Raw genomic sequence first — 21,284 nt, forward strand, 5'->3', positions numbered from 1 at the left:
TTACCTAATATCAAAAAGAGAAGAGGAGGTCTTGACATGGTAATCCTTGCTTTGCTCCCAAATGGACTTAAGATCTCTCGATCTGCTCTTTTTAAAACATACAAAACCAAAACTGCAAACACACACATTCACTTCCCCTTTTAACTGTTTTAAAAATGAATTTTGACAAGAAAACTACCCCTTTTTTACCCAGCCTCTTTCACGTGTTTCGCTTGAATTTCATTGCAAAGAGACTTTCTCTATGAGATCACAATCTTAAGCAGAATCCAGTCCAGACTTCTTGAACTCAGTCATCACTCACTATCTCTTATAAGATTAGAAATTAGCTTAGATATTAATTAGATTACTCATTTTAAAACACAACAGATCATAAAATTACAAGGGTGGCAAAACATTCTTATGAATTTAAGAGGTATTTAATTGAATTCATGGATCATAAGAAAATCTGATGGTGCTTTTGTGAGTAATAAAACTTTCACTCAGCAGTTATTATGAGTTCAGTCCATTTCTCTGTCAAGATCTGTCCTTCAGACTATTTTTATTCAATTAAGACTGTAACCTTATACAAGGTAATTTACACCACAAATTACTGTTTGAATATGTAAATAAACAAACTGTATTATTTTTTTAACTGATAATATTCTTGTGTGCACAATTGTGTTGATATGTGGATCTTATTTTACTAAACTGTGAACGAACATTCATGCTGCTTTTGCCCATTAAATCTTTCCCATCAGAGTTTTTAAAAAAGGTGACAGCCACCGCAAGCATGTTTTTTTAAATTATTATTTTAACAAAGAGTTTACTGACACACATAATATTTTTTGTATTAATATATGAACACGCAATATGTCAAAGCAAAGAACACAGCTTGTGTGTTTATTTTTTTATCAACACTTGAATGTGTTAAAATGTGACTACTTTAAACAAAAAGCTGAGAAAAACATGTTTTTGTAAAATATTTTTGATCAGATTCAGAATGCTGATCAAAACATAGATGGAAGATTGCTTCCATCAATATATCCAACGCTTGCATGGTCCTACAGCACTTTTCCTGGGCTGTTTTTTATTCAGTAACATTGGGCAGTTTTGATTTATGTGCTGTTTAATGCTTGATTAAAACTTTTACATATGCATCTGCTTACATTCATAATCACTTATTTCTGCTTCTTCTTTGCTGTGTTTTGATCCAATTTGAGAAATTTCCATCAGTGGCGGGGAAACATTATCTCATGAATGATGGATTCTGTCAATGGTGGGGAGAATCAAACAGCCCGCATGAAAAAAGTACCTTTTATGATATATATGATCAAAGTCCAAAACTGACACTTGCTTAGTACTAAATATACGTAAAATGTGACTTTTTAAAAGCATCTGACCATCACTGTTTTCATCTCGGGGTCCGGAATTGTCTGTTTGACATTAAAGGGATAGTTCACCCAAAAATGAAAGCTTAACTCCAGGGCATCTAAGATGTAGGTTTCTTTGGTTCTTCAGTTGAACACAAATCAAGATTTTTTAACTCAAACCATTGCAGTCTATCAGTCTTATAATTGATGTGAATGGGAATCATGGCTAAATACAAAAATAATAAAAAACACACAAACAAAACTAAAATAAACCCTGTGGTTTGTGACGATACATTGATTAAAGACAAAACGATCGGTCTCTCTGATGCACTGCAATGCCAGAACTGTACTGAACTCGTACTCCACACAGCCAATGTGTGATGAATTGACAATATACTGATGTGTGAAGACACAAAACGATCTGTGCAAGAAACTGAACAGTATTTATATAGTTTTTTTTTTACCTCTGATGCTGAACTGTCTGAACTGTACTAAGCGTGTCCTTGACACAGCCTGTGCGTGAGTTGTGACAAATCTTCTTCTTGCTTTACGGTTTAATGCAGACTTATAAGTGCACTGCAGTCACCTATCTATCAAATTGACCATTCAAACTCCCAATTGAGATTATATATAGAGTGACAATGGTCCATTAATGTATAAATAAATGATGAAATTAACACGAACTAAGCATTAATAAATGCTGTGGAAATATTGTTCATTATTATTAATGTTATTTATATATGTTAACTAATGAACATTATTGAAGAATGACCGCGGATGAGGCATTAAGTGCAAAGCACTGCGACCAACTTAACAACTTAACATTTTTAATGTAGCAATGTGGTCGCTCAGTTTTTCAAGATCAGTTTTAATCATGTAAATGTTAATAGAACTGAACAAAGAAATAAAGTGTTACAAACGTTACGCACAGGCCGTTATTGCAAATACAAAAACAAGACGAGTAAAGAAAATGTGGTACTTATTAAAATAATCATCCTTTACTTCAATATATGAACACAGAAACCCGCTGTCAACAGGTTAATTACTTTTCATATTTGTTTGTCAATAAATGAACTGCATTCATTTCGAGTCTTCATTGTGACATCATTACTTGGAGTGGCCGCCATGTTGATGGCTTCCTTTAGTGCTACTCGGACTAGTGCGCAGTGTTTAGACATACTCCCTCTCAGCCGTGTGTCTTAATTTGATTAATTAAAAATCTATTTCAACCTGACATACGACCAATGGATTAAAGCTGCGGTAGGTAACTTTTGACGCTCTAGCGGTTAATAAACAGAACTGCTTGCGTCTTGTGGAAGAACATTGTAGCCGGAACTACTTCTCTCTGTTTATGTTTATGAAGAATCACAAAGGTACTGGGTTACTCCGCCGCGGTACCCCCGAAGCAATCTAAAATAGTCTGAATATAAACACTTATTATAGGTGCACCCTAGTGATTCAGGACAAGCTAAAAACACGGTTTGGAAAATTGATTCATGGTGTACTTGCTTATTATATAAATTTTTCTACATTTTGAACACAAACAAAGTTACGGACCGCAGCTCTGACTGGTTATTTTTTACCGGGAGCGATGGAGTTTCTGCAAATGGCAATAGGACCACTGGGAGGAGCCAGAGGAGCTTGATTTTTTTTCACAGATTATCTGTCTCATATTCTACTGTCAGGACATAATGACAGGTTTAATAAATATGTAAAACATATTTTTTTTTACAAAAGTTCCCTACAGCACCTTTAAAGAAATCCTATATAATCTAAAACTTGAGAGGCTAAGGTTCTCCCTTAGAGGCTCCTTGAGGAGATTTGACAAAACTTGGAACCCCTTGCTTTCCATCATTGACTCTCTAAACATCATGCCTGAAGAGTGAAATGTTATGTCCTCAGGATTTACAGTGTAACTAACCATCAATGCAGATTATTTATTTATTTATTATTTATTATTTTATTGTACGGTGTTTGTCATCCAGGAGCAGGGGGCATCAGGGTATGGCATCCCATGTAGGGGATAGGAATGGTGCTTTGTGGGAAGGTGAGGGGGAGTGGGGTAAAAATGAAAAAATGAGAGCACTGTTTCATATTTATAAGTACCGTTTGACATTTTGTACACTTTGTATGGTTGGTGCTCAATAAAACATATTTGAAAAAACAAAACAAAAAAAAAAACAAACAAACATTATTTCTTTATTCATTGTGGAACTTACCCACATTAAAGTGTTTAAAAGAAGAATACATGAATCCAGAATAACATGTTTTTCAGCAGTGTTTTGTTTACAAGCAGATATCCTGTTCTTTCTTTGGATGTTTTGTATGTGCAGATATTCATATAACAAACTATACACAAATTCAAACCTAAATAGGGACATAGTATACTTAAAGTATGATGTGAAGTTCACTTAAAGGTACAATTTGTAAGATATTTGCAGTAAAATATCCAAAAACCACTAGGCTAGTATTATATATTTTGTCCAGCTGATTACTAACTATCTCTAATGTTTTCAACTACTTGTAAATCATGAGAAAATTCCCATTCTAAACAGTGACACGGGGCAGTGCAGTCGCCTGTCAATGATGTTAGTTACCCTTTGTTACCGCCTTTACTGACGTAGAAACCACATGACAACAGTGTGGTGGACAAATGCGGAAGTAGCTTCGCGACAAACTTCAACTAGAAAGAGATGCCAATCCCATTTGTGTTTTACTCGACAGGTGAGTTGTATCGGAGTTCGTATCTTTACAGAAAACGTATGCTATTATAACTATCAACAAGATTTGTATTATGGGGCATATACGCCAAATACGGGGCATCACATCTCTAGACCCGCGCGAGGACGAATCTGATCCGTAGTCTGATCGCGTCTTTGCATTGACCTTGTCTGTAGTCTACCTGCGCAAATCGTTGAACTTGTGTTAAATCCATGATTTATCTTTGTTTGATTGATGGCCGTCAGCGGTTGGATAGAAGGCAACACATCCCATCATTCCACGCTCCTTCGTAGCATCATCAAACCACGCGATTGTTATTGTTTTGATAGTGCGCCCTCTAGTGGCAGGTCCTACAACCTGTAGCTTTAAAGAAAACTTAAGAGTTGCAGTTTAAATCTACTAAACTAGTAGTTTACTGAGACTATACTTCAAAGTATACAAGGTATCTAATTAGTAAACTATGAGTATACCTATAAGTTCACTTTAAGTATAATTGCAGTACAAACTACAAACATAGAGATCAACTAGTTGTGTACTCAAAGTTTGCTATACTGTTATACTTAAAGTATACTTAAAAGTATACTTTTATATACTAGAAAGTGGGCCAATATAGTCCCAAGGAGTACTGAAACAGTACACTTACAAATTTACTACTAGAACACTGATATTTGTATACTTGCTTCATGAAGTATACTTATTAAATAAACTTGAAATATACCACTTTTTGGTAAAATTATTTTTCAGATAATGTACAAATCTCAGTTTCGAAAAATTGACACTTTAGATTGTTTCTGTGGTCCAGGGTCACATATTCATAGTTAAATCTGTCATTAGGTTAGTTGTGTATAGGTACAGTATTTATATAAAGCATTCATAAAGTTTGTATTTTTTTGTTTATGTATAGGTAAACATCATGTAAATCTGTAGTCAAAATCTGTTTTACTTCATTGTTGTTTGTCTGTGGTTGTGCAGCAACATGGTCCTGTGAAGCATGACATTTCATTCCACTGTATGTCCACACATGTAGCAGAATTACAATAAAGCTCAACTTGACTTGGCTTATGTTTCATTTAATTAATCACAACATACAGTATGTAAAACTTCAAAATATCTCTGCAAAGAAGTGAAACTAACTGCTTACATGTGATAGAAATTGCAAAAGGGAATAAAGAAACCAAATCATATAAGCAGTACTCTGAAATGGCGTTAAAGTGTAGCATTCAGTGACATTTCCTAGTTTTAGTTATTTTGCAGGATGTGTTTTAACACATTCAGAGATTAGCTCTGTTCTCAGAATACGTAAACTGTGAAGCAGATTTGAGGAAGTGCCCTTTTGGAAACACAGAGGGCAGAGACTGTGAAACAGTGGCAACATATTCAGCATTTCCTGAGCCCAGAGAAATAAAAACTGGATTTACAGTGTATTTGCAGTTGTAATTTTATTCAGAGGCAAATTGTGTAGAATACATATATTAATAATATATAATTTTAAACATATTAAACTCTTTGTTTAAACTGTTGTTTAAAAATATTTTATTTTCAATTATTTAGGCATCCAGTGGGCAGTAATGATAAAAGGCAGAAATCACACAGTAACAGTAGCTCATTTGCGGTTGTCTAACAACAACAGCAACTGAAAGAAGAAGACACACAGATGGGTTGTGGGTAGTTGTGACACACTGTGAACGGATACAGCTACTGCTTTCTCTCTCAGCGAGTTTCCTTATTGGTTGCTTCTTTAGACATCACATCTTGAGAAGCTGTCAAAAACACTATATCACTTTTAATAAAAGTACATACTTTTTTGCTAAAGCTCTGTTAACAACTGCTAATTTGTTAGTTAACCATTTTCAGTCAAATAGACAAATTGATGCTTTGCTACAAGAAAAGATAATCCACACTTACGTTCCAGATATTTCAAGATAATTAATAAAAGTAATGTTCAAAGAGTCTTTGTTCTCTTTATATACAAATAATAATTTATACTTGGACATTGATTATTGGATATAATGAATAACTCACTGCAGACTTTACTTGTTCCTTGCCTAGCAAATCTTGCTCCATTTTTGTGTGGCACTTTTGTGTAGCAATGGACTCTTGTCTTGTCTGATATTTAGTACTGTTATCCATTCAGAAGGTACAGGGTCTTTTATTTTGTGAAAAAAATTTCATCAAATAGCTTTCATAAATCTTCATAGTTACTGTCCAGTGAACTTCTGTTTTCTGTTATATTTACATTGATGTAGTCCTGTTCTGAATCGTCTGTTTCCACATTGACGTAGTCTGGTTCAGAGTCATTTTGATCTACATTGATGTAATCTTGATCAGAGTCAGAGTTTACATCATCATGATCACCATCATCCATATCTACAAGCTCATAGTCATCCACAGCAGGCTCTTCATTCTGGTCATTATGGAGCACACCTGGCATATTAACTGCACCATGGGATACAAAGTGCATTGGAAAAAACAACAACAACTTTTTATTATGATGGTAAGATGTTTCAACACTGATATTTGCAAGCATACCAAATTAAAGGTAAAGCACATTACTGAAATCATTCTCACCTTTTGAACGGGAGCTTATTTGGATTTTCTTTTGTTTTTGTCTCCTCCTCACCAGGAAAGTGATCAGCAGTGCAGACAATATGAGCAGTACAGCTATTACCACAACACCAATGATAATAAATGAAGAAGCTGGAGGGAAGATTTTAGTACATTAAAAAGAGTACACCCTACCTTCAGAAGGCATACTACTGTAATGTTTCTGCTGAATGATTCCATATATTTGTTTTAGCTAATCGTTTAAATTAAATATTCAATTTGCTCATGAATTAAGGTGTGATCACATTTATCGTTGCTAAAAGTATGCGGAATCTGTGCAATGAGGATTTTTGCACAAGGGCAAATTTCCCCATGTAGGTTTCGCTCATTCAAATTTGGGCTCTTGACTAGTAGAAAGCAGCTTGGTTTGAAAGTGATTTCTGTGTGAGCTGTGCTTCATTCATCACTGTACATTGATAATGAACAATGGAGATTTGCCCAGAAAAATCTCATTGACATTTCAAAATATGACTGCACATCACTATTAAAGACAGTCAATTGTTGTCACCTACTGGCATTTTGTAACTTGCCAAAAGAATCACTGAAGTTCCCCACAACTCCTACACAGACTGACAGTCAGTCTCAAACCTTGTGCTGTTGAACTACACCAGCACACTTGCAAAGAACACTTTGATTTAGGGAAAGACTAAATCCTCCTACCTGAACATATGACTCCAGCTTCGTTACTCTGAGGACAATTATTTCCATTCTTTTCTAAGCACTGTGTGATGGATGACTCGTCTCCATTACAGTGGATCTCGTTTAGCCAGACATTACCCCTTACCCCAAAAAGAGACTGGCCATCTGCAATAACAGCTCTTCCACATCCCAACTCTCTGCACACCAGAGCAGCATCATCAATGTCCCAGGATGCACCACACAATGCCTTCCATGTGCCATTATAAAATAACTCAACTCTTCCAGAGCAGGCATCCAAGCCATTGACCAGACTGATGTTTTGAGTTCCTGTTGAATAGAGAAAATTAAAAGTGTGGTTCACAGTTTTTTTTCAAGGCTTGATTGCTTGATTTATGAGGTGCAGTCTAACATTAACATTAATTATTTTGTTAATGCTTAGTAAAAAAACAAAAACAAAAACAACAACATTATTTTCTAGATAATTTACCTTTATTCCACAACTCTCTCTCCCTTCTCTCAATGTGCTGGTCATTTCCTGCTTTTATGAAGCCCCTCCCTCAGAAATAAGCAATGTGCTCTGATTGGGTAGTGAGCCCAGTGTTTTGTGATTGCCTAAAATGACTTTAGTGTGCGTCTAAATGTCCTGGCCCTCAACTCAGTGGCATGTGCTCTGACTGAATTGTAAATAACGGCATAATTAACCCATTTAAGCCCACCAGCAACTATACACTTGTAAGTATATCATGAGGAAATGGGGTATTCTGTGTTAATAGGTTAATAAATCAAGGTTATTGGTCTTGTTTAGTGCTTTTTGCTTTCATAATATCTCACCTAAAACATAACTTAACCCTTTAAATGACATCTCTACTTTACAATAGACCTTAATTTGATAGGGAATAAATCTGTAAAAGGAGGAGATGAGAGATCAATCTTTCCACAGCTCTGCTGCCCCTCTTCTGTGTCTGCCTTTGACATGAGGGTGGAGATTTCCAGTTTTCAAGTGACAGCACCAGTTTACAAACTTCCATCAGTCACACAAAAGGAAGAATGGAAAGATAATGAGCTAATACATGGAATCAACTGCTGTAGATGATCTTTTTCACTCTTTTATGACATTATAGCCCGGTTTCATAGTCAAATCTTCAACTGGGAAATTTAAGTAATATTTATTAACATGGCTTAGAAAAAACAACAACAACAACAACAAAAAAAAAACCTTACTGGTGTGATTCTTGAGACAAAACAAAGGCACTGATATGTTTTTAAGATCAATCAGCACAAGTTTCTTTCAGTTAAAACAGATCAGATTTACATTTAATTTGGGACCATGCTTATGCCTGGTCTGTGAAACTGGTGGAATGTCTCATAAGGGGCAAAATACTGAGGCCCCTTTATCTCATTCATTTTATGTCTAGTAGCTTATAATTTCATTATAAAGTTGAAATTCAGACAAGTAATGAGTTTACATTTATATTATTATATGAAATCACCTACTACAGTCAGCCATCGAATACTGTGGACCTAATGTAATAAATTTTTTTATTATATGTATGTAATACTGTGACGAGTGGGGCGGGGCCGAGAGATGTGGGAACGAGCGAGGCCGGTAGAGTGATTGGGAAATCCGCGACACCTGCGCCCCACCGCAGGTCTCGAGTCCCACAGAGGAGATGGAAGGATATAAAACTGGAGCGATGATAGTGAAGGACGAGAGAGGACCAGGCCTGGGCAATATTTTATGTTTGCTTTTTATTTTGTGCACACCAGTCGTCCCTGAGGGGCTGGTGCGCTGGTTTGTGTTTATTTTTGTCATTAAAGTTTCATTTTGATTGTGCGCCAGTTCCCGCCTCCTTCTTCCGGATGAATAGGAAGTTTTTATCATTACAAATACTTTCTTCATTCCAATTTTTATTTATTTATTTATTTTTATTTAACTAACATACCTCTAAGAATGAAAATACATGCATGTTCAATAATAAAAAAAATTAAATAAAAATGTATCCTGCACATGATAATTATTTTAAAAGGCATATATTTTAAAAAGAATATAATTAATTTGAATGAATATCAAGGACTTTTCACAGGGTTAATCCATTTGACCTAATTCATATGTGCCTCTTCATAAAAATGTCATATTTTACATTTTTACATCACAAAGTGTAGCATGCAAATATGTTTATGTAAATTTATTATGGTACTACTTGTACCTTCACTGCAGTATTCCTTATAGGCTACCTGTAGGATACTTATACTAAAACTACTTACGTAAGGGACAGTTCACCCAAAAATGGAAATTGGGTCATCATTTTGTCATCATCAAGCTGCAAACCTATTAGTTCCTTTCTTTTGTTGAGCACAGAAGAATATATTTTGCAGAATGTTGATAACCAAGCAGTTAAATGCGTAATTTTCGTTCAGGTACCTTTTTATTATATAGATGTAATATTCTCTTCATTCTATATATTTTTATTCATTAAATTTTTTCATATACAATACCCTGTTGGGGCCACTTAATGGCTGCACTTTGTCATGAACTATGATCCACCATTTTAAGACAACAGATTTGTTGTGTTTTCATATTCAAGAGATAATAAGTTAGATGCAGCCTTTTTTTGGATTTGCATCGAATGTTCTTCAACTTTTCTGCATAATAAATTAGCAGTTATTTTGACTTAGATGCCAAATGCTCTCCTTCTATTCTAATTTGACACTGAAGGGGTGAATACAACATATTTGCCTAACGGCAACTATAGTGGCTGCACATTCAAATATGATTTTCAAAGAAAATAAACCTGGGGAAAATAAATGCAGAATATGTTCACATAGGACACTAATAACATTACTATATATATAAAACCATTCAGAAAAATATCACATCAGTTTCAGCACCTGTGCAAGCACTGCTTTTAATGATAGGCCTGTTTTTTGTTTTGTTGTCGTCTCATACTTTTAGATATGTTGTTACTTGTAAATGCTGCTGCATTGTTAGCTTTTAATGTACGGTTTTATCCTGATTAAAGCTTTAATACAGGCAACACCTGTATTAAAACTCTACGGTTTTAGAAGACCTGGAATACAACACATAAGCTGTATGGAAAACTTTTTTTTTACAATTAAAGTGTACTTTAATTGTAACTGCATGGAAAAAAATATAATAATGAAAATCTTTATTTCTCCTTTTCTAATTTCTCTTTGTGGAGTCTACAGAAAATAAATAAATAAAGTAATTCAGAGTTGCTCAGATTTTGAGTGAACTATTCCTTTATCAATAATATAATAATATATATTATAATATAATATAATATAAAAGTTTCACTTTTTGAATGGAATTAGTGAAATAAATCAACTTTTTGATGATATTCTAATTACATGACCAGCATCTGTAGTGAAGGTCAGAGTCCAATAAAGTATAAAAAACTGAATAAGAGGCAACAACTGAAGAAAATAGAAAAATATATGTATAAATGAGAAAAGTATTAGAAATATTTTTGAGTATAAACATTTAGGTAATCATTCAAAACCATGACTGTCAAAAAGAAAACATAAGGAATTTTTAAAATCAGAATAGAATTTATCACAAAAATTTGGTATGTTGAAGTATTAAGCAAGTATTTTTTTGTTTGTTTTTGTTTGCTGTCTTACATTTTCTTGGACAATATAAAGTGAATTTGTTTGCAATTAAAACTGCTTTTTATGCAGGACACTACTGCTTCTGATGATATAGAGAGTTCACGTATTTGTAAAAAGAACAGTAACCCTTCTAATTTATATTAATATTTATTTAATGATTTAAAACAGTGTATATCATTTAATATAATAATAAATGAAATGGTATCAATTTAAAAACTGTTTACCAAGTGTGAAGTCAAGCAGTGATATCATCATTTCTGTTCTTTCATTGATCGATATCCGTGATGTGCATCTCTGTTGCTCTTCACATGTTCTCTGAGTCAGACAGAAACTAGCTCTGTGTGAACAGAACTACTAGTTCCTCATTTTACTGCTACCGCCCCGTCTTACTAAACACTTCAACTTCTCATAGAGTAAATCAGAAGAAATAGCTCATTATTTATTTATGTTCAAGTAGGAGCTAACCTCAGTAACCACTGAGATCTGTGAAATACCCACTACCTTCTATACTAAATATTTCTATAATAAATATAAGCACTTGTTTTTAGTTCAGCCTTTCAGCATTCTGCCAACTAATGTGCACTTTAACATGCTAGTCAGTTTTCACTAGACTTTGCAAATATGTAATTCAATGTCAGCTTATTCTGTTCTTTACAAAAGCAAACACAAGTTGTCTTTTCAAATGTTTGAAATCTCTTTGAGAACGTGTGCTCTAAATGTGCTTGCTGCTGCACTTAGACATATTCACATTGTTCACACATTTTAAGGTTTCTGAAACTTGTGGTTAAATGCGTGTATATGAAGACACACCACACTGGCCAATACAGATCATTAGTACAGCCTTATTCCATTTTTTATGTTTAGCAGAGCTGCATTGTCAGTTCAGGTCAGTCTACTTTTAAGTTAGTGGCTCAGATCTGTAACCATTAAGCCACACCAACTTACATTCTGGTGCCACCTTCATGCTATTTGTAAGGTTCCTAATATTGTTTTGGTAGTCTCCTACAAAAAGTTATGCATGCAAGGTCAAAAAACACTTTAGTTTACTCATAATATACATTTCATTTCACCACATTTCTCAATGATTTTTCAAACGATTTGTATAAAGCAGTTCTAAGATTTGGTCTCTCTAAACCCCTCATTTCCATGAGTCTACTCTGCTCTGAATGTTCAGATGGCCCAGTCCTTTGTTATTGGTCTATTGCATACAAAGTGTGTCGGAAACGAAACGCCCATTTCTATAACTGACTGACAGCTCCGGAGAGAATGTATAGAGAGAAAAGATGGTATCAGTTTTACCTTATAAATTCAAGCCTGGGTCTGATGATGAAAGGTCTAGCTGATCAGACAGAGACTGATTTGCAAGCACGACTGGAGCAGAATGCTTCTCAGTGGTCAGTGTCAACTTAGTTTCATGGTAATTTCAAGATGTGATTGAGCGTCATTGTTATAATTTATTTGGGTGTATGTGTGGGAAGGGAACTGTATCAGAATGCCAAACTTAAATGTCAAGGTCAAGGTTAAAGCCTCTTGTTCTTTTTTTGTGTCTGAATAGTGGTAAAACTGAAGTTATGCTTATTGGTTCCCGTCATCAAATTTCAAAAGCTGGTTCCTTATCTTTGACTATTGATGGCTCTGTCTTGGCTACTCAAGCTAAAGTGAGGAATCTTGGAGTTATTTTTGATACCAGGCTTTCATTTGATTCTTTTGTCCAGAGTACAGTTAAATCATCCTTTTTTCACCTCAGAAATATAGCTAGATTACGACCTATGCTAAATTTCTCAGTAGCTGAAAAGCTGATGAATTCCTTTGTCATCTCTAGGATAGATTACTGTAACGCCCTTCTAGCCGGAGTCTCTAAATCCACACTTAACAAACTACAATATGTCCAAAACTCGGCCGCCAGGATATTGACTGAGTCCAGGGTAAGCAATCACATCACTCCAGTTTTGGAGTCCTTACACTGGCTCCTAGTCCGATACAGAGTGGATTTTAAAATGATGATGCTGACATATAAAGCATTGCATGGCTTGGCCCCTTATTATTTATCTTCGTTGTTAACTTCCTATACCCCAACTCGGAGACTGCATTCTTCACAAACCAACTTGTTGGCTGTTCCTCAAACATGCTTACGATCTATGGGTGACAGGGCCTTTTCTTCATAAGCTCCTGTCCTTTGGAATTCTCTGCCTCCTGATCTTAGGGAAGCACAGGGCTACGACATTTTTAAAGGTAGACTTAAGACTTATTTTTTAAAATTAGCATTTGATCCCATACGAAAGGAAAAGATATTTACCAATATATTTCTCAAAATATATTGTCAATATTGTAATATATTATTTTCCCTTTTTATTTCCTAATATATTATATATTTGAATACATTTAATAATATATTAATGAAACATATATTATATAATATATTGCAAAATATACAAATGATTGCCACTTTCAGTATAACATAAATATATATAAGAATAAATGCCTAATATATTACATGATATTTTCCAATATACTGCAATATATTTTTGTTTCATAAGGGATTGTTGATGTTACTTTTGTTGTTTGAGCTTTATATTGGAAAAAATAAATATATATAAGAATATATGCCTAATATATGACATGATATTTTCCAATATACTGCAATATATTTTTGTTTCATAAGGGATTGTTGATGTTACTTTTGTTGTTTGAGCTTTATATTGGAAAAAATAAATATATATAAGAATATATGCCTAATATATTACATGATATTTTCCAATATACTGCAATATATTTTTGTTTCATAAGGGATTGTTGATGTTACTTTTATTGTTTGAGCTTTGTATTGCTTGTTTTTGTACAGCGCTTTGAGAAGTTGCCTTTAAAGGCGCTTTATAAAATAAAGTTTATTATTATTATTATTGTTATTGTTCTAAATTAGGAGTTAAAAGCTGCTTTGGGGAGAGCCAACTACTGCAGTGTTCCTATTAGCGATCAACTAGATGTGCCCCAGAGACAGATCCCCTGCAAAGACCTCATCACCTCGTCGACCATCAGCACAAGACCACAGCAACCAGACAAGACCTTTGCACCTGTGTTGCAACCTGGAAATAAACCACACCATGCTGGTATCGTCAGACCAGAGGAGAACTGGCCCCCCCACTGAGCCTGGTTTCTCCCAAGTTTTTTATCCATTTTTGACACAGATGGAGTTTTGATTCCTTGCCACTGTCGCCTTTGACTTGCTTAGCTGAGGACGCTTGACTGATTGCACAGACATTTTTGGAAGAGAGCTGAACTGGATGTTTACATCACTGAATCATCGAATTATAGGTATACTAATAGTTTACTAATTAAATACTTTAAGAATGTATAGTACACTTTGAAGTATAGTCTCAGTAAACTACTTGTTTAGCAGTTTTATACTGCAAGTACTTGTAAATTAAGTGAACTTTACATCATACGTTAAAGGGTTAGTTCACCAGAATATTAAAATGATGTCATTAATAACTCACCCTCATGTCGTTCCATACCTGTGAGACCTCCGTTCATCTTCGGAACACAGTTTAAGATATTTTAGATTTAGTCCGAGAGCTTTCTGTCCCTCCATTGAAAATGTGTGTACGGTATACTGTCCATGTCCAGAAAGGTAAGAAAAACATCTTCAAAGTAGTCCATGTGATATCAGAGGGTCAGTTAGAATTTTTTGAAGCATCGAAAATAGATTCTGGTCCCCCCACCACATAGTCCAGTACCTGCAGCTTACAGCCCGAAGCCATTTGTTTTAAGAATAATGGCTGGCTGATGAAGTTATTGGCTGGCTAGCCGGCTCAGCTAAAACCTAAATGGCTGCTGCAGCCGCCAAAATTTTCATAGCTGCAAATGGCTGAGGCTGCCACTTCATGTCTACAGATGTCTATGTTATACTGATTAACTAGGCTAGATCTCAATCTTTCCAAGCAATGCATGGCTTACACTATATTTCTACAAAATGCAATACAGTGTAATAAAGAAAACACCAGATTTTACTTTCACAACGTATGCACATATTTATTTTGTAGTCTGTATGCTACTGAACATTTTCAAATAGCCTACAATGTGTTGTGTTTAGGCTAAATGCACGTACAGGCTAAGTTGTATACAATAACTTGGCATTATCATGGATGAAGCTTATCATATTACACCTTAAAGGAGCAAGTGATGATAGTTTGCCATTGAGCAGTAGGCAAGTGGAACTAAACATGCATTCCACCGGCCCACTACCGTTACGCATATATTTATGACATGTACAGTAATTTGCTGTTCAACTTTATAGTTAAGGCGAGACACTATGGGTAACATTTTTAACTAGCAGATATCACCATGAAACTTTCCCAGTTGATTACTTACATTAAGATGAGAAAAAAAATTATTACAAGTTTTCTTTAATTTAATGTTTAAATATGCAAATTAGGCAATATCTAATTAAATATGTGCAAATTTGCATATATATAAAAAAACTAAATCTGAGTATTTGAGAAAGCCAGGTTAAAAATATTTTTTAATTGTGTTCACATATTAGATGGGGGGAAAATTACAGAGGGATTTATGGATATCTACTTTTGTTATCCTGTAAATCAGAATATTATATGACAATAGCCTTAAAAAAAATGATTTTCGCCATGTTTTTTGGAATAACATGTTATATATCTCAGGCTATGAGTGATATGTTTACAAATCCCTCTGTAAATGTCTTCATAATATAACTAGGTACTACTGAAGTGGAGATTTCGGACTTGGAGTATGAGAGAAAGGTCATTTTGAGAAAACGGGCTTTAAAGATTTATCATCAGCCAATGAGATCGCGCATTCAGTCTTTTTACTTTCACGATTGGTTGCTGATAAAAAGGAAATGACCATATTTGGATCCAACAGGATTGTACAGAAGAGAGAGAGCTTCCTAACGGTGCATGTGATGAGAGGGTGACGGACGGCAGAGATCGCGGAGAAGTATGTTGATTAAGAACGCAAACTTTTGTTGAATTTATGAGAAATCTACAGACGCAAATAGACGAAGTGTAGTAAAATAATGACCTAAATGTGTATTTCGGACTTTTTTCACCACAAGTCTGAAGACAGATATTGAAGACAAATATCCAAAATTTCCAAAATTGACCAGAAAAAAAAAACGATGTTTTTGCCTGCCGTGTCTCGCCTTAATATAAACACACACTGTTATCAGTATTATTTTGGATAAAGTTTTGCACATTTCACTTCAATGTACAGCATGCGTCGTGAATTAGCAATGTGGAAACGGTGGTTTGTTACTGCAGTAATATCACGTTCAGTGCTATAAATCTTTCCGTTCCAAAATATTTGGTTCATAACATCAATCTTTGATTCAGGTGTTTGTGCAACCGTGTCCTGAAGATTTAACAAAAAGTCTGGGTAGGCCTAAGTTTAAAAAAAAAGTAAGTAGGAATTAGGAAAGTATGTGAGAAGTGAGATCAAAATTACCTTGCTTGCTTCTTTCCGCCATTTCACCTCAGTGCGAGAAAAAAATGCATAGATTCTTCTGCGAGCAATTTTAATTGGTCTTGTGACTCTGTGTATCGTAGCAACGAGCACAAGACTGTGCTGTTATGAAACCAGTGGGAAAATAGATCTCATGTATTGTTTATATATTTTGTGTGTGAATGTCTCTATGTGATAGAATTATTATTTGATGCAAATAATTCTAGCCGGCTCAGCCAAACTTTATCAGATGGCGGCTCAATTTGGCTTAGGAAATTATTGGCTGGCGGCGGCTGAAATTCTAAATGGCGGCGCCTGGCGGCGGCTTCGGTGTCTACTTTTTTTTTTTTTTTTTTTTTATTCAGTTCCATCACACAAATGATTAACGTGAACAGAAAAACATTGCACATCTCAAAGCATGCAAAATAACTGCGGCAACAACAAACAATTACAATTAAATTTAAACTTACATATAAACAGACAATAAGAATACAAAAAAAGATACAAATTAAATAAATAAAAAATAAAAACTGCATTAGGGCAATTACATAAATTTGAAAAGCTTTAGAATTTGTATTGTTTTTAAAAGCTTCTTGTTTTGTGATGTTATATTAGAAAGGGTTTCAAAATATATTTTAAGATCAGTGTTACAAAATGTAATATATGATGGTTTCTTTTGAAATACTTTTGACTTATGAATATAAAACTTTGCTAAGATAATTAATAGATTAATAATATACATATGTTAAAAAGAAATAGACCAAGGGCAATAGAAGAATAAATGTTCAATATCCTCGAAAGATGCATTACAAAAGGTACACTTATCACAAACACTATGAATGTATCTGCTAACAACTGCATTTACAGGATAACATCTGTGAATAATTTTGTAAAGTACTTCTTTTACTTTATTAGAAATTACATATTTATATGGCAGCATCCAAATGTTGCGCCAAGATATACAGTGAGGTTTAAGCCATTTGGATTTACATGGAGGACTGGATCCAACATTAAGGGAGTTTCTTATAAAACTATTATTAAAACGCTTGTCAAAAATAGAGAGACCATTTACAAAAAGTTGGAGATTTTGTTGGCTTGTATTATTGATATTTACATCAGAGGATTTGGTTAAAATTAGTATGCCATTAGGAATAGCCTTGATTACTTTGTTAAATTCTTTTTCACTTACAAAAAAGCCATATCTTGTAATAAAATTAGGATAAGTGTAAAAGTGCCCATTATTGTCAATAAGCTGGTTTACAATTAATATGTTATGCCGAACCCAATTCTCCATATATAATGACTTGTTACTATGAGTGATATTACCATTGTTCCAAATAAAACACCTACTAGGAGAAAAATTATGTTTGTACAAAAGTGACCAGTAAAGCAATGCTTGTTTGTGATAATTGGCCAAGGCAATGGGGAGTTTACCAGTTATATAAGGGCAGGCTTCGGTGTCTACTGCAGCTGGTAGGGCCGACCCTTCCAATGACTAAGTCGCTCCCGCCGGAGTATGTATGCTTTCTAATTCCAGAAGAAATAGTGGCCTTGATTGTTTAGAATTCGCAGATATTGGCTGAAAAGATGCCTTGTGCAACCAGTATCAAGGTTTCTTTTTTTTTTTTATAGTAGTCTATATTTAACAAACTTGGTGGCCTCTTTCTTACTGAAATATAATTTCCTGCATGACAAGTTACCAATTTCCTTATCCAATTTTCATCAGCAATATGGAAATTGTGTTTTGTCCACAGTTTCTCCTGCAACAAAGGTCTCCTTTACCAGCTTTCAATTTATGTTTTGGAACTAGCAAAAGAAGCATTGGGCGATTTAATTCAGTTATCAATTATTAATAAGCAAAAATCTACTTTGTCTTCTCCCCTTTTTCTTGCTGAATTTGACTTGTTTCAACTCTTATTATAATACATTTTAAAGTGCCAAATGTTTTATACATTATGACAATTTAAAATGAAAAATAAAAGATAGGTGTAATTTTAATCTTGTGCTTTTCTTTTCTTTATTTCTTGATGTGTAACCTGTTCTTGATGTGTGCCAACCCATAGTGTTAGTTCACTGTTTTTATTAAAATTACTATTATTTCTATTTTTGTTTTGTTTTGTAGGAGGTATAACCATTTCTCATTTCCCTGTTCTTGTAGGCTATGTATTCATAAGTTCTGGAAAAATAAATAAATAAATAAATATAAGGATACAGGACAGAAGATTTGAAAAGACAAAATGTTCTTTTAAAAAGTTTATTCAAGCATAAGCACACATCGCTAGATAGGTAGTGATCACATCTAGGTAATATTTAAAATTAATATTGGACTGAAATGTTGTAAAGAACAATGTGTTTTAAAGAGAATATAAATAATATCAAAAAGAGTTTGGTCCTGCCTGTTGATTAATTACAGTGGTGACGTTCTACAATGTTGTCTGTTGAGATTGTAGGTAGTCATGTCACCGCAAATGACTGAGTAATTACTGTCCCAGTGTGCAGTGAGCCAGGGAACTTACCAGTGACTGAAATACTGATTCATGAGCTCGGGAGCTAGAGAGCTGATTGAGATGCATCCCAAGTAAACAACTTCTTCATTATTATTATATTGAATCATTCACATTTATCATTTTGCATTAGCCAGGGGATGGAGACAAGGAAAGGAAGATACAAAGGAAAGGAAGATACAAAATTACATTGAAATGTAAAAAATAAGCAAACAACTTACACACTTAGATATAACTACTTTGTTACATCAAAATTAGACTTAAAATGGCCTGAAATTGGTGAAATTTAAAATAAATATTCTTGTCTTTCATCAGTGCTTAATGAGCTTTGATGACTTATGATCCCAAAAATAAAAATAAAATAGTTAAAAGTTAACTTTTTTTTAAAAAAAGAAGCTAAATATAAGTTATATAAAAAAATAAGTTATATAAATAAGTTTGTAACGATAAAAACTTCCTATTTATCGGGAAGAAGGAGGCGGGAACCGGCGCACAAAAGACATTTTAATAATCACAAAATAAATACAAAATAAATACAAAACACACCAGCCCCTCACAGAGGACTGGTGCGCTCAAAATAAAAACCAAAACATAAACTATGTCCCAGGCCTGGTCCTCTCTTGTCCTTCACCATAGTCGCCCCAGTTTTATATCCTTCCATCTCCTACGTGGGACTCGATACTGGCGGTGGGGCGCAGGTGCAGCTCATCTCTAATCACTACACCTGGCCTCACTCCTCGTTCCCACGCCTCTCGGCCCCGCCCCACTCGCCACATACCCCCATCGCCCCTCGCAGGCCAGGGGGTACCCTCGAGACTGCGCTCTACTCCCCCCCCCTTCCCTCCGGGGGGGGGGGACCGCTCACGGGGACCTGCGGGAACCTGGGGGTAGGACAGACGAGGCGAGAGAAAAGGAGATGGAAGGAGGAGCGACAGGGGCGAGAGAGGGGAGAGAGAAAAAAAAAATAAAAAAAAATTTCGGTTCCCAGACCCACTGCTGCTCGGCCCTCCACCGGCTGTGTGATCTCCTCCGCGGTGCCCGGCGGTGGCACTGGACGGCCCTCGGCGGACGGCACGACACTCCTCCGCCGCCCGGTGGACGGCGACGGCTCCTCCGATTTTGGGCAGCGGCAGGAGTCCCCCGTTCCCTGCCCCTCCGGATTCCATCACGGAGGCGGCAGGCTCCGGCCCCCTGGCGAACGGCGCCGACTCCTCCGCTCCCTCACGGACGGCAGCCGCCCCTCCATATCGTGGGCGGCCGGCAGTGAGCTCGCCCGTCCCCGGCAACTCGCTCCAGCCCACCGCCTCGAGCGTCCATGGCGGCACATACTTCGCCTCCTCGAGGGCACCGTGGATTCACCACAGCGGCGAGGGATCTTCAGCAGCGCGTCCCTCCTTCTCCCGGGCTTCGGCACCACTGTAACGATATAAACTTCCTATTCATCGGGAAGAAGGAGGCGGGAACCGGCGCACAATCAAAACATAATTTTAATATTCAAAATAAATACAAAACGGCGCACCAGCCCCTCATGGCCGACTGGTGCGCATAAATAAAAACCAAAACATAAACTACGTCCCAAGCCTGGTCCTCTCTCGTCCTTCACTATAGTCGCCCCAGTTTTATATCCTTCCATCTCCTACGTGGGACTCGATACTGGCGGTGGGGCGCAGGTGCAGCTCATCTCTAATCACTACACCTGGCCTCACTCCTCGTTCCCACGCCTCTTGGCCCCGCCTCACTCGCCACATAGTTATATAAAAAAGTTGTTAAAATATATATATATACACATAGTTAATTGTTACTGCCTTGAGTTATTATTTGGAATATATGTAAAATTCTTAAAAACTCAAACTTGATGAGATTCATAATTGTCTTTAATAAATAGAATATTGATCTCATTGTTAATGTAAAATTATTAAAAAGATTTTCCCCCCGATAGTTTATGTAATGTTTATTTTACCAAAAAATGGGCCATGAATTTATATTTGATTTCTAAAAAAAAAAAAAAAAAGAAAGAAATATAATACTTTGGGTTCACTCAGTATTAATCACAACAGCTTTCATAAATGTTTCCATCAGATTTGTCTATCACACTGTTATTTACTGAAACATTCACATTGACATAGTCGTCTTCAGAGTCATCAGTGTCTACATTCACATCATCCTGCTCAGAATGACCAGAGTCCACATTAATATAGTCTTGTTCAGAATCATCATGATCCATGTTTTCATCAGGTTGTACATTTCCATAAACAGCCTCATCATCCTCTTCATTTTTGTTATCATGGGATGTACCAGCATATGTATTAGCTGCAGCTAGAGAAATGGCATAGAGAGGGACATAGTTACAGGAAAATGTTGAGGA

General features: G+C 35.5%; 1 protein-coding gene across 1 annotated transcript in view; it reads right to left on the bottom strand.

Annotated features, from left to right (window-relative positions):
• LOC127957127 (deleted in malignant brain tumors 1 protein) overlaps positions 1-21,284 on the bottom strand; it is a 60,893-nt gene that overhangs the window by 16,590 nt on the left and 23,019 nt on the right. Inside the window, exons 17-21 of the mRNA XM_052555518.1 lie at positions 20,978-21,235; positions 7,335-7,640; positions 6,639-6,767; positions 6,256-6,506; positions 5-125 (exon numbers count right to left, since the gene is read on the bottom strand). Of these exons, the coding sequence (XP_052411478.1) occupies positions 5-125; positions 6,256-6,506; positions 6,639-6,767; positions 7,335-7,640; positions 20,978-21,235 (1,065 nt within the window). The remainder of the gene's footprint in view (positions 1-4; positions 126-6,255; positions 6,507-6,638; positions 6,768-7,334; positions 7,641-20,977; positions 21,236-21,284) is intronic.

Source organism: Carassius gibelio, chromosome A3 (assembly GCF_023724105.1).
Source record: "Carassius gibelio isolate Cgi1373 ecotype wild population from Czech Republic chromosome A3, carGib1.2-hapl.c, whole genome shotgun sequence".
In the NCBI taxonomy this organism is placed as follows: domain Eukaryota; kingdom Metazoa; phylum Chordata; class Actinopteri; order Cypriniformes; family Cyprinidae; genus Carassius; species Carassius gibelio.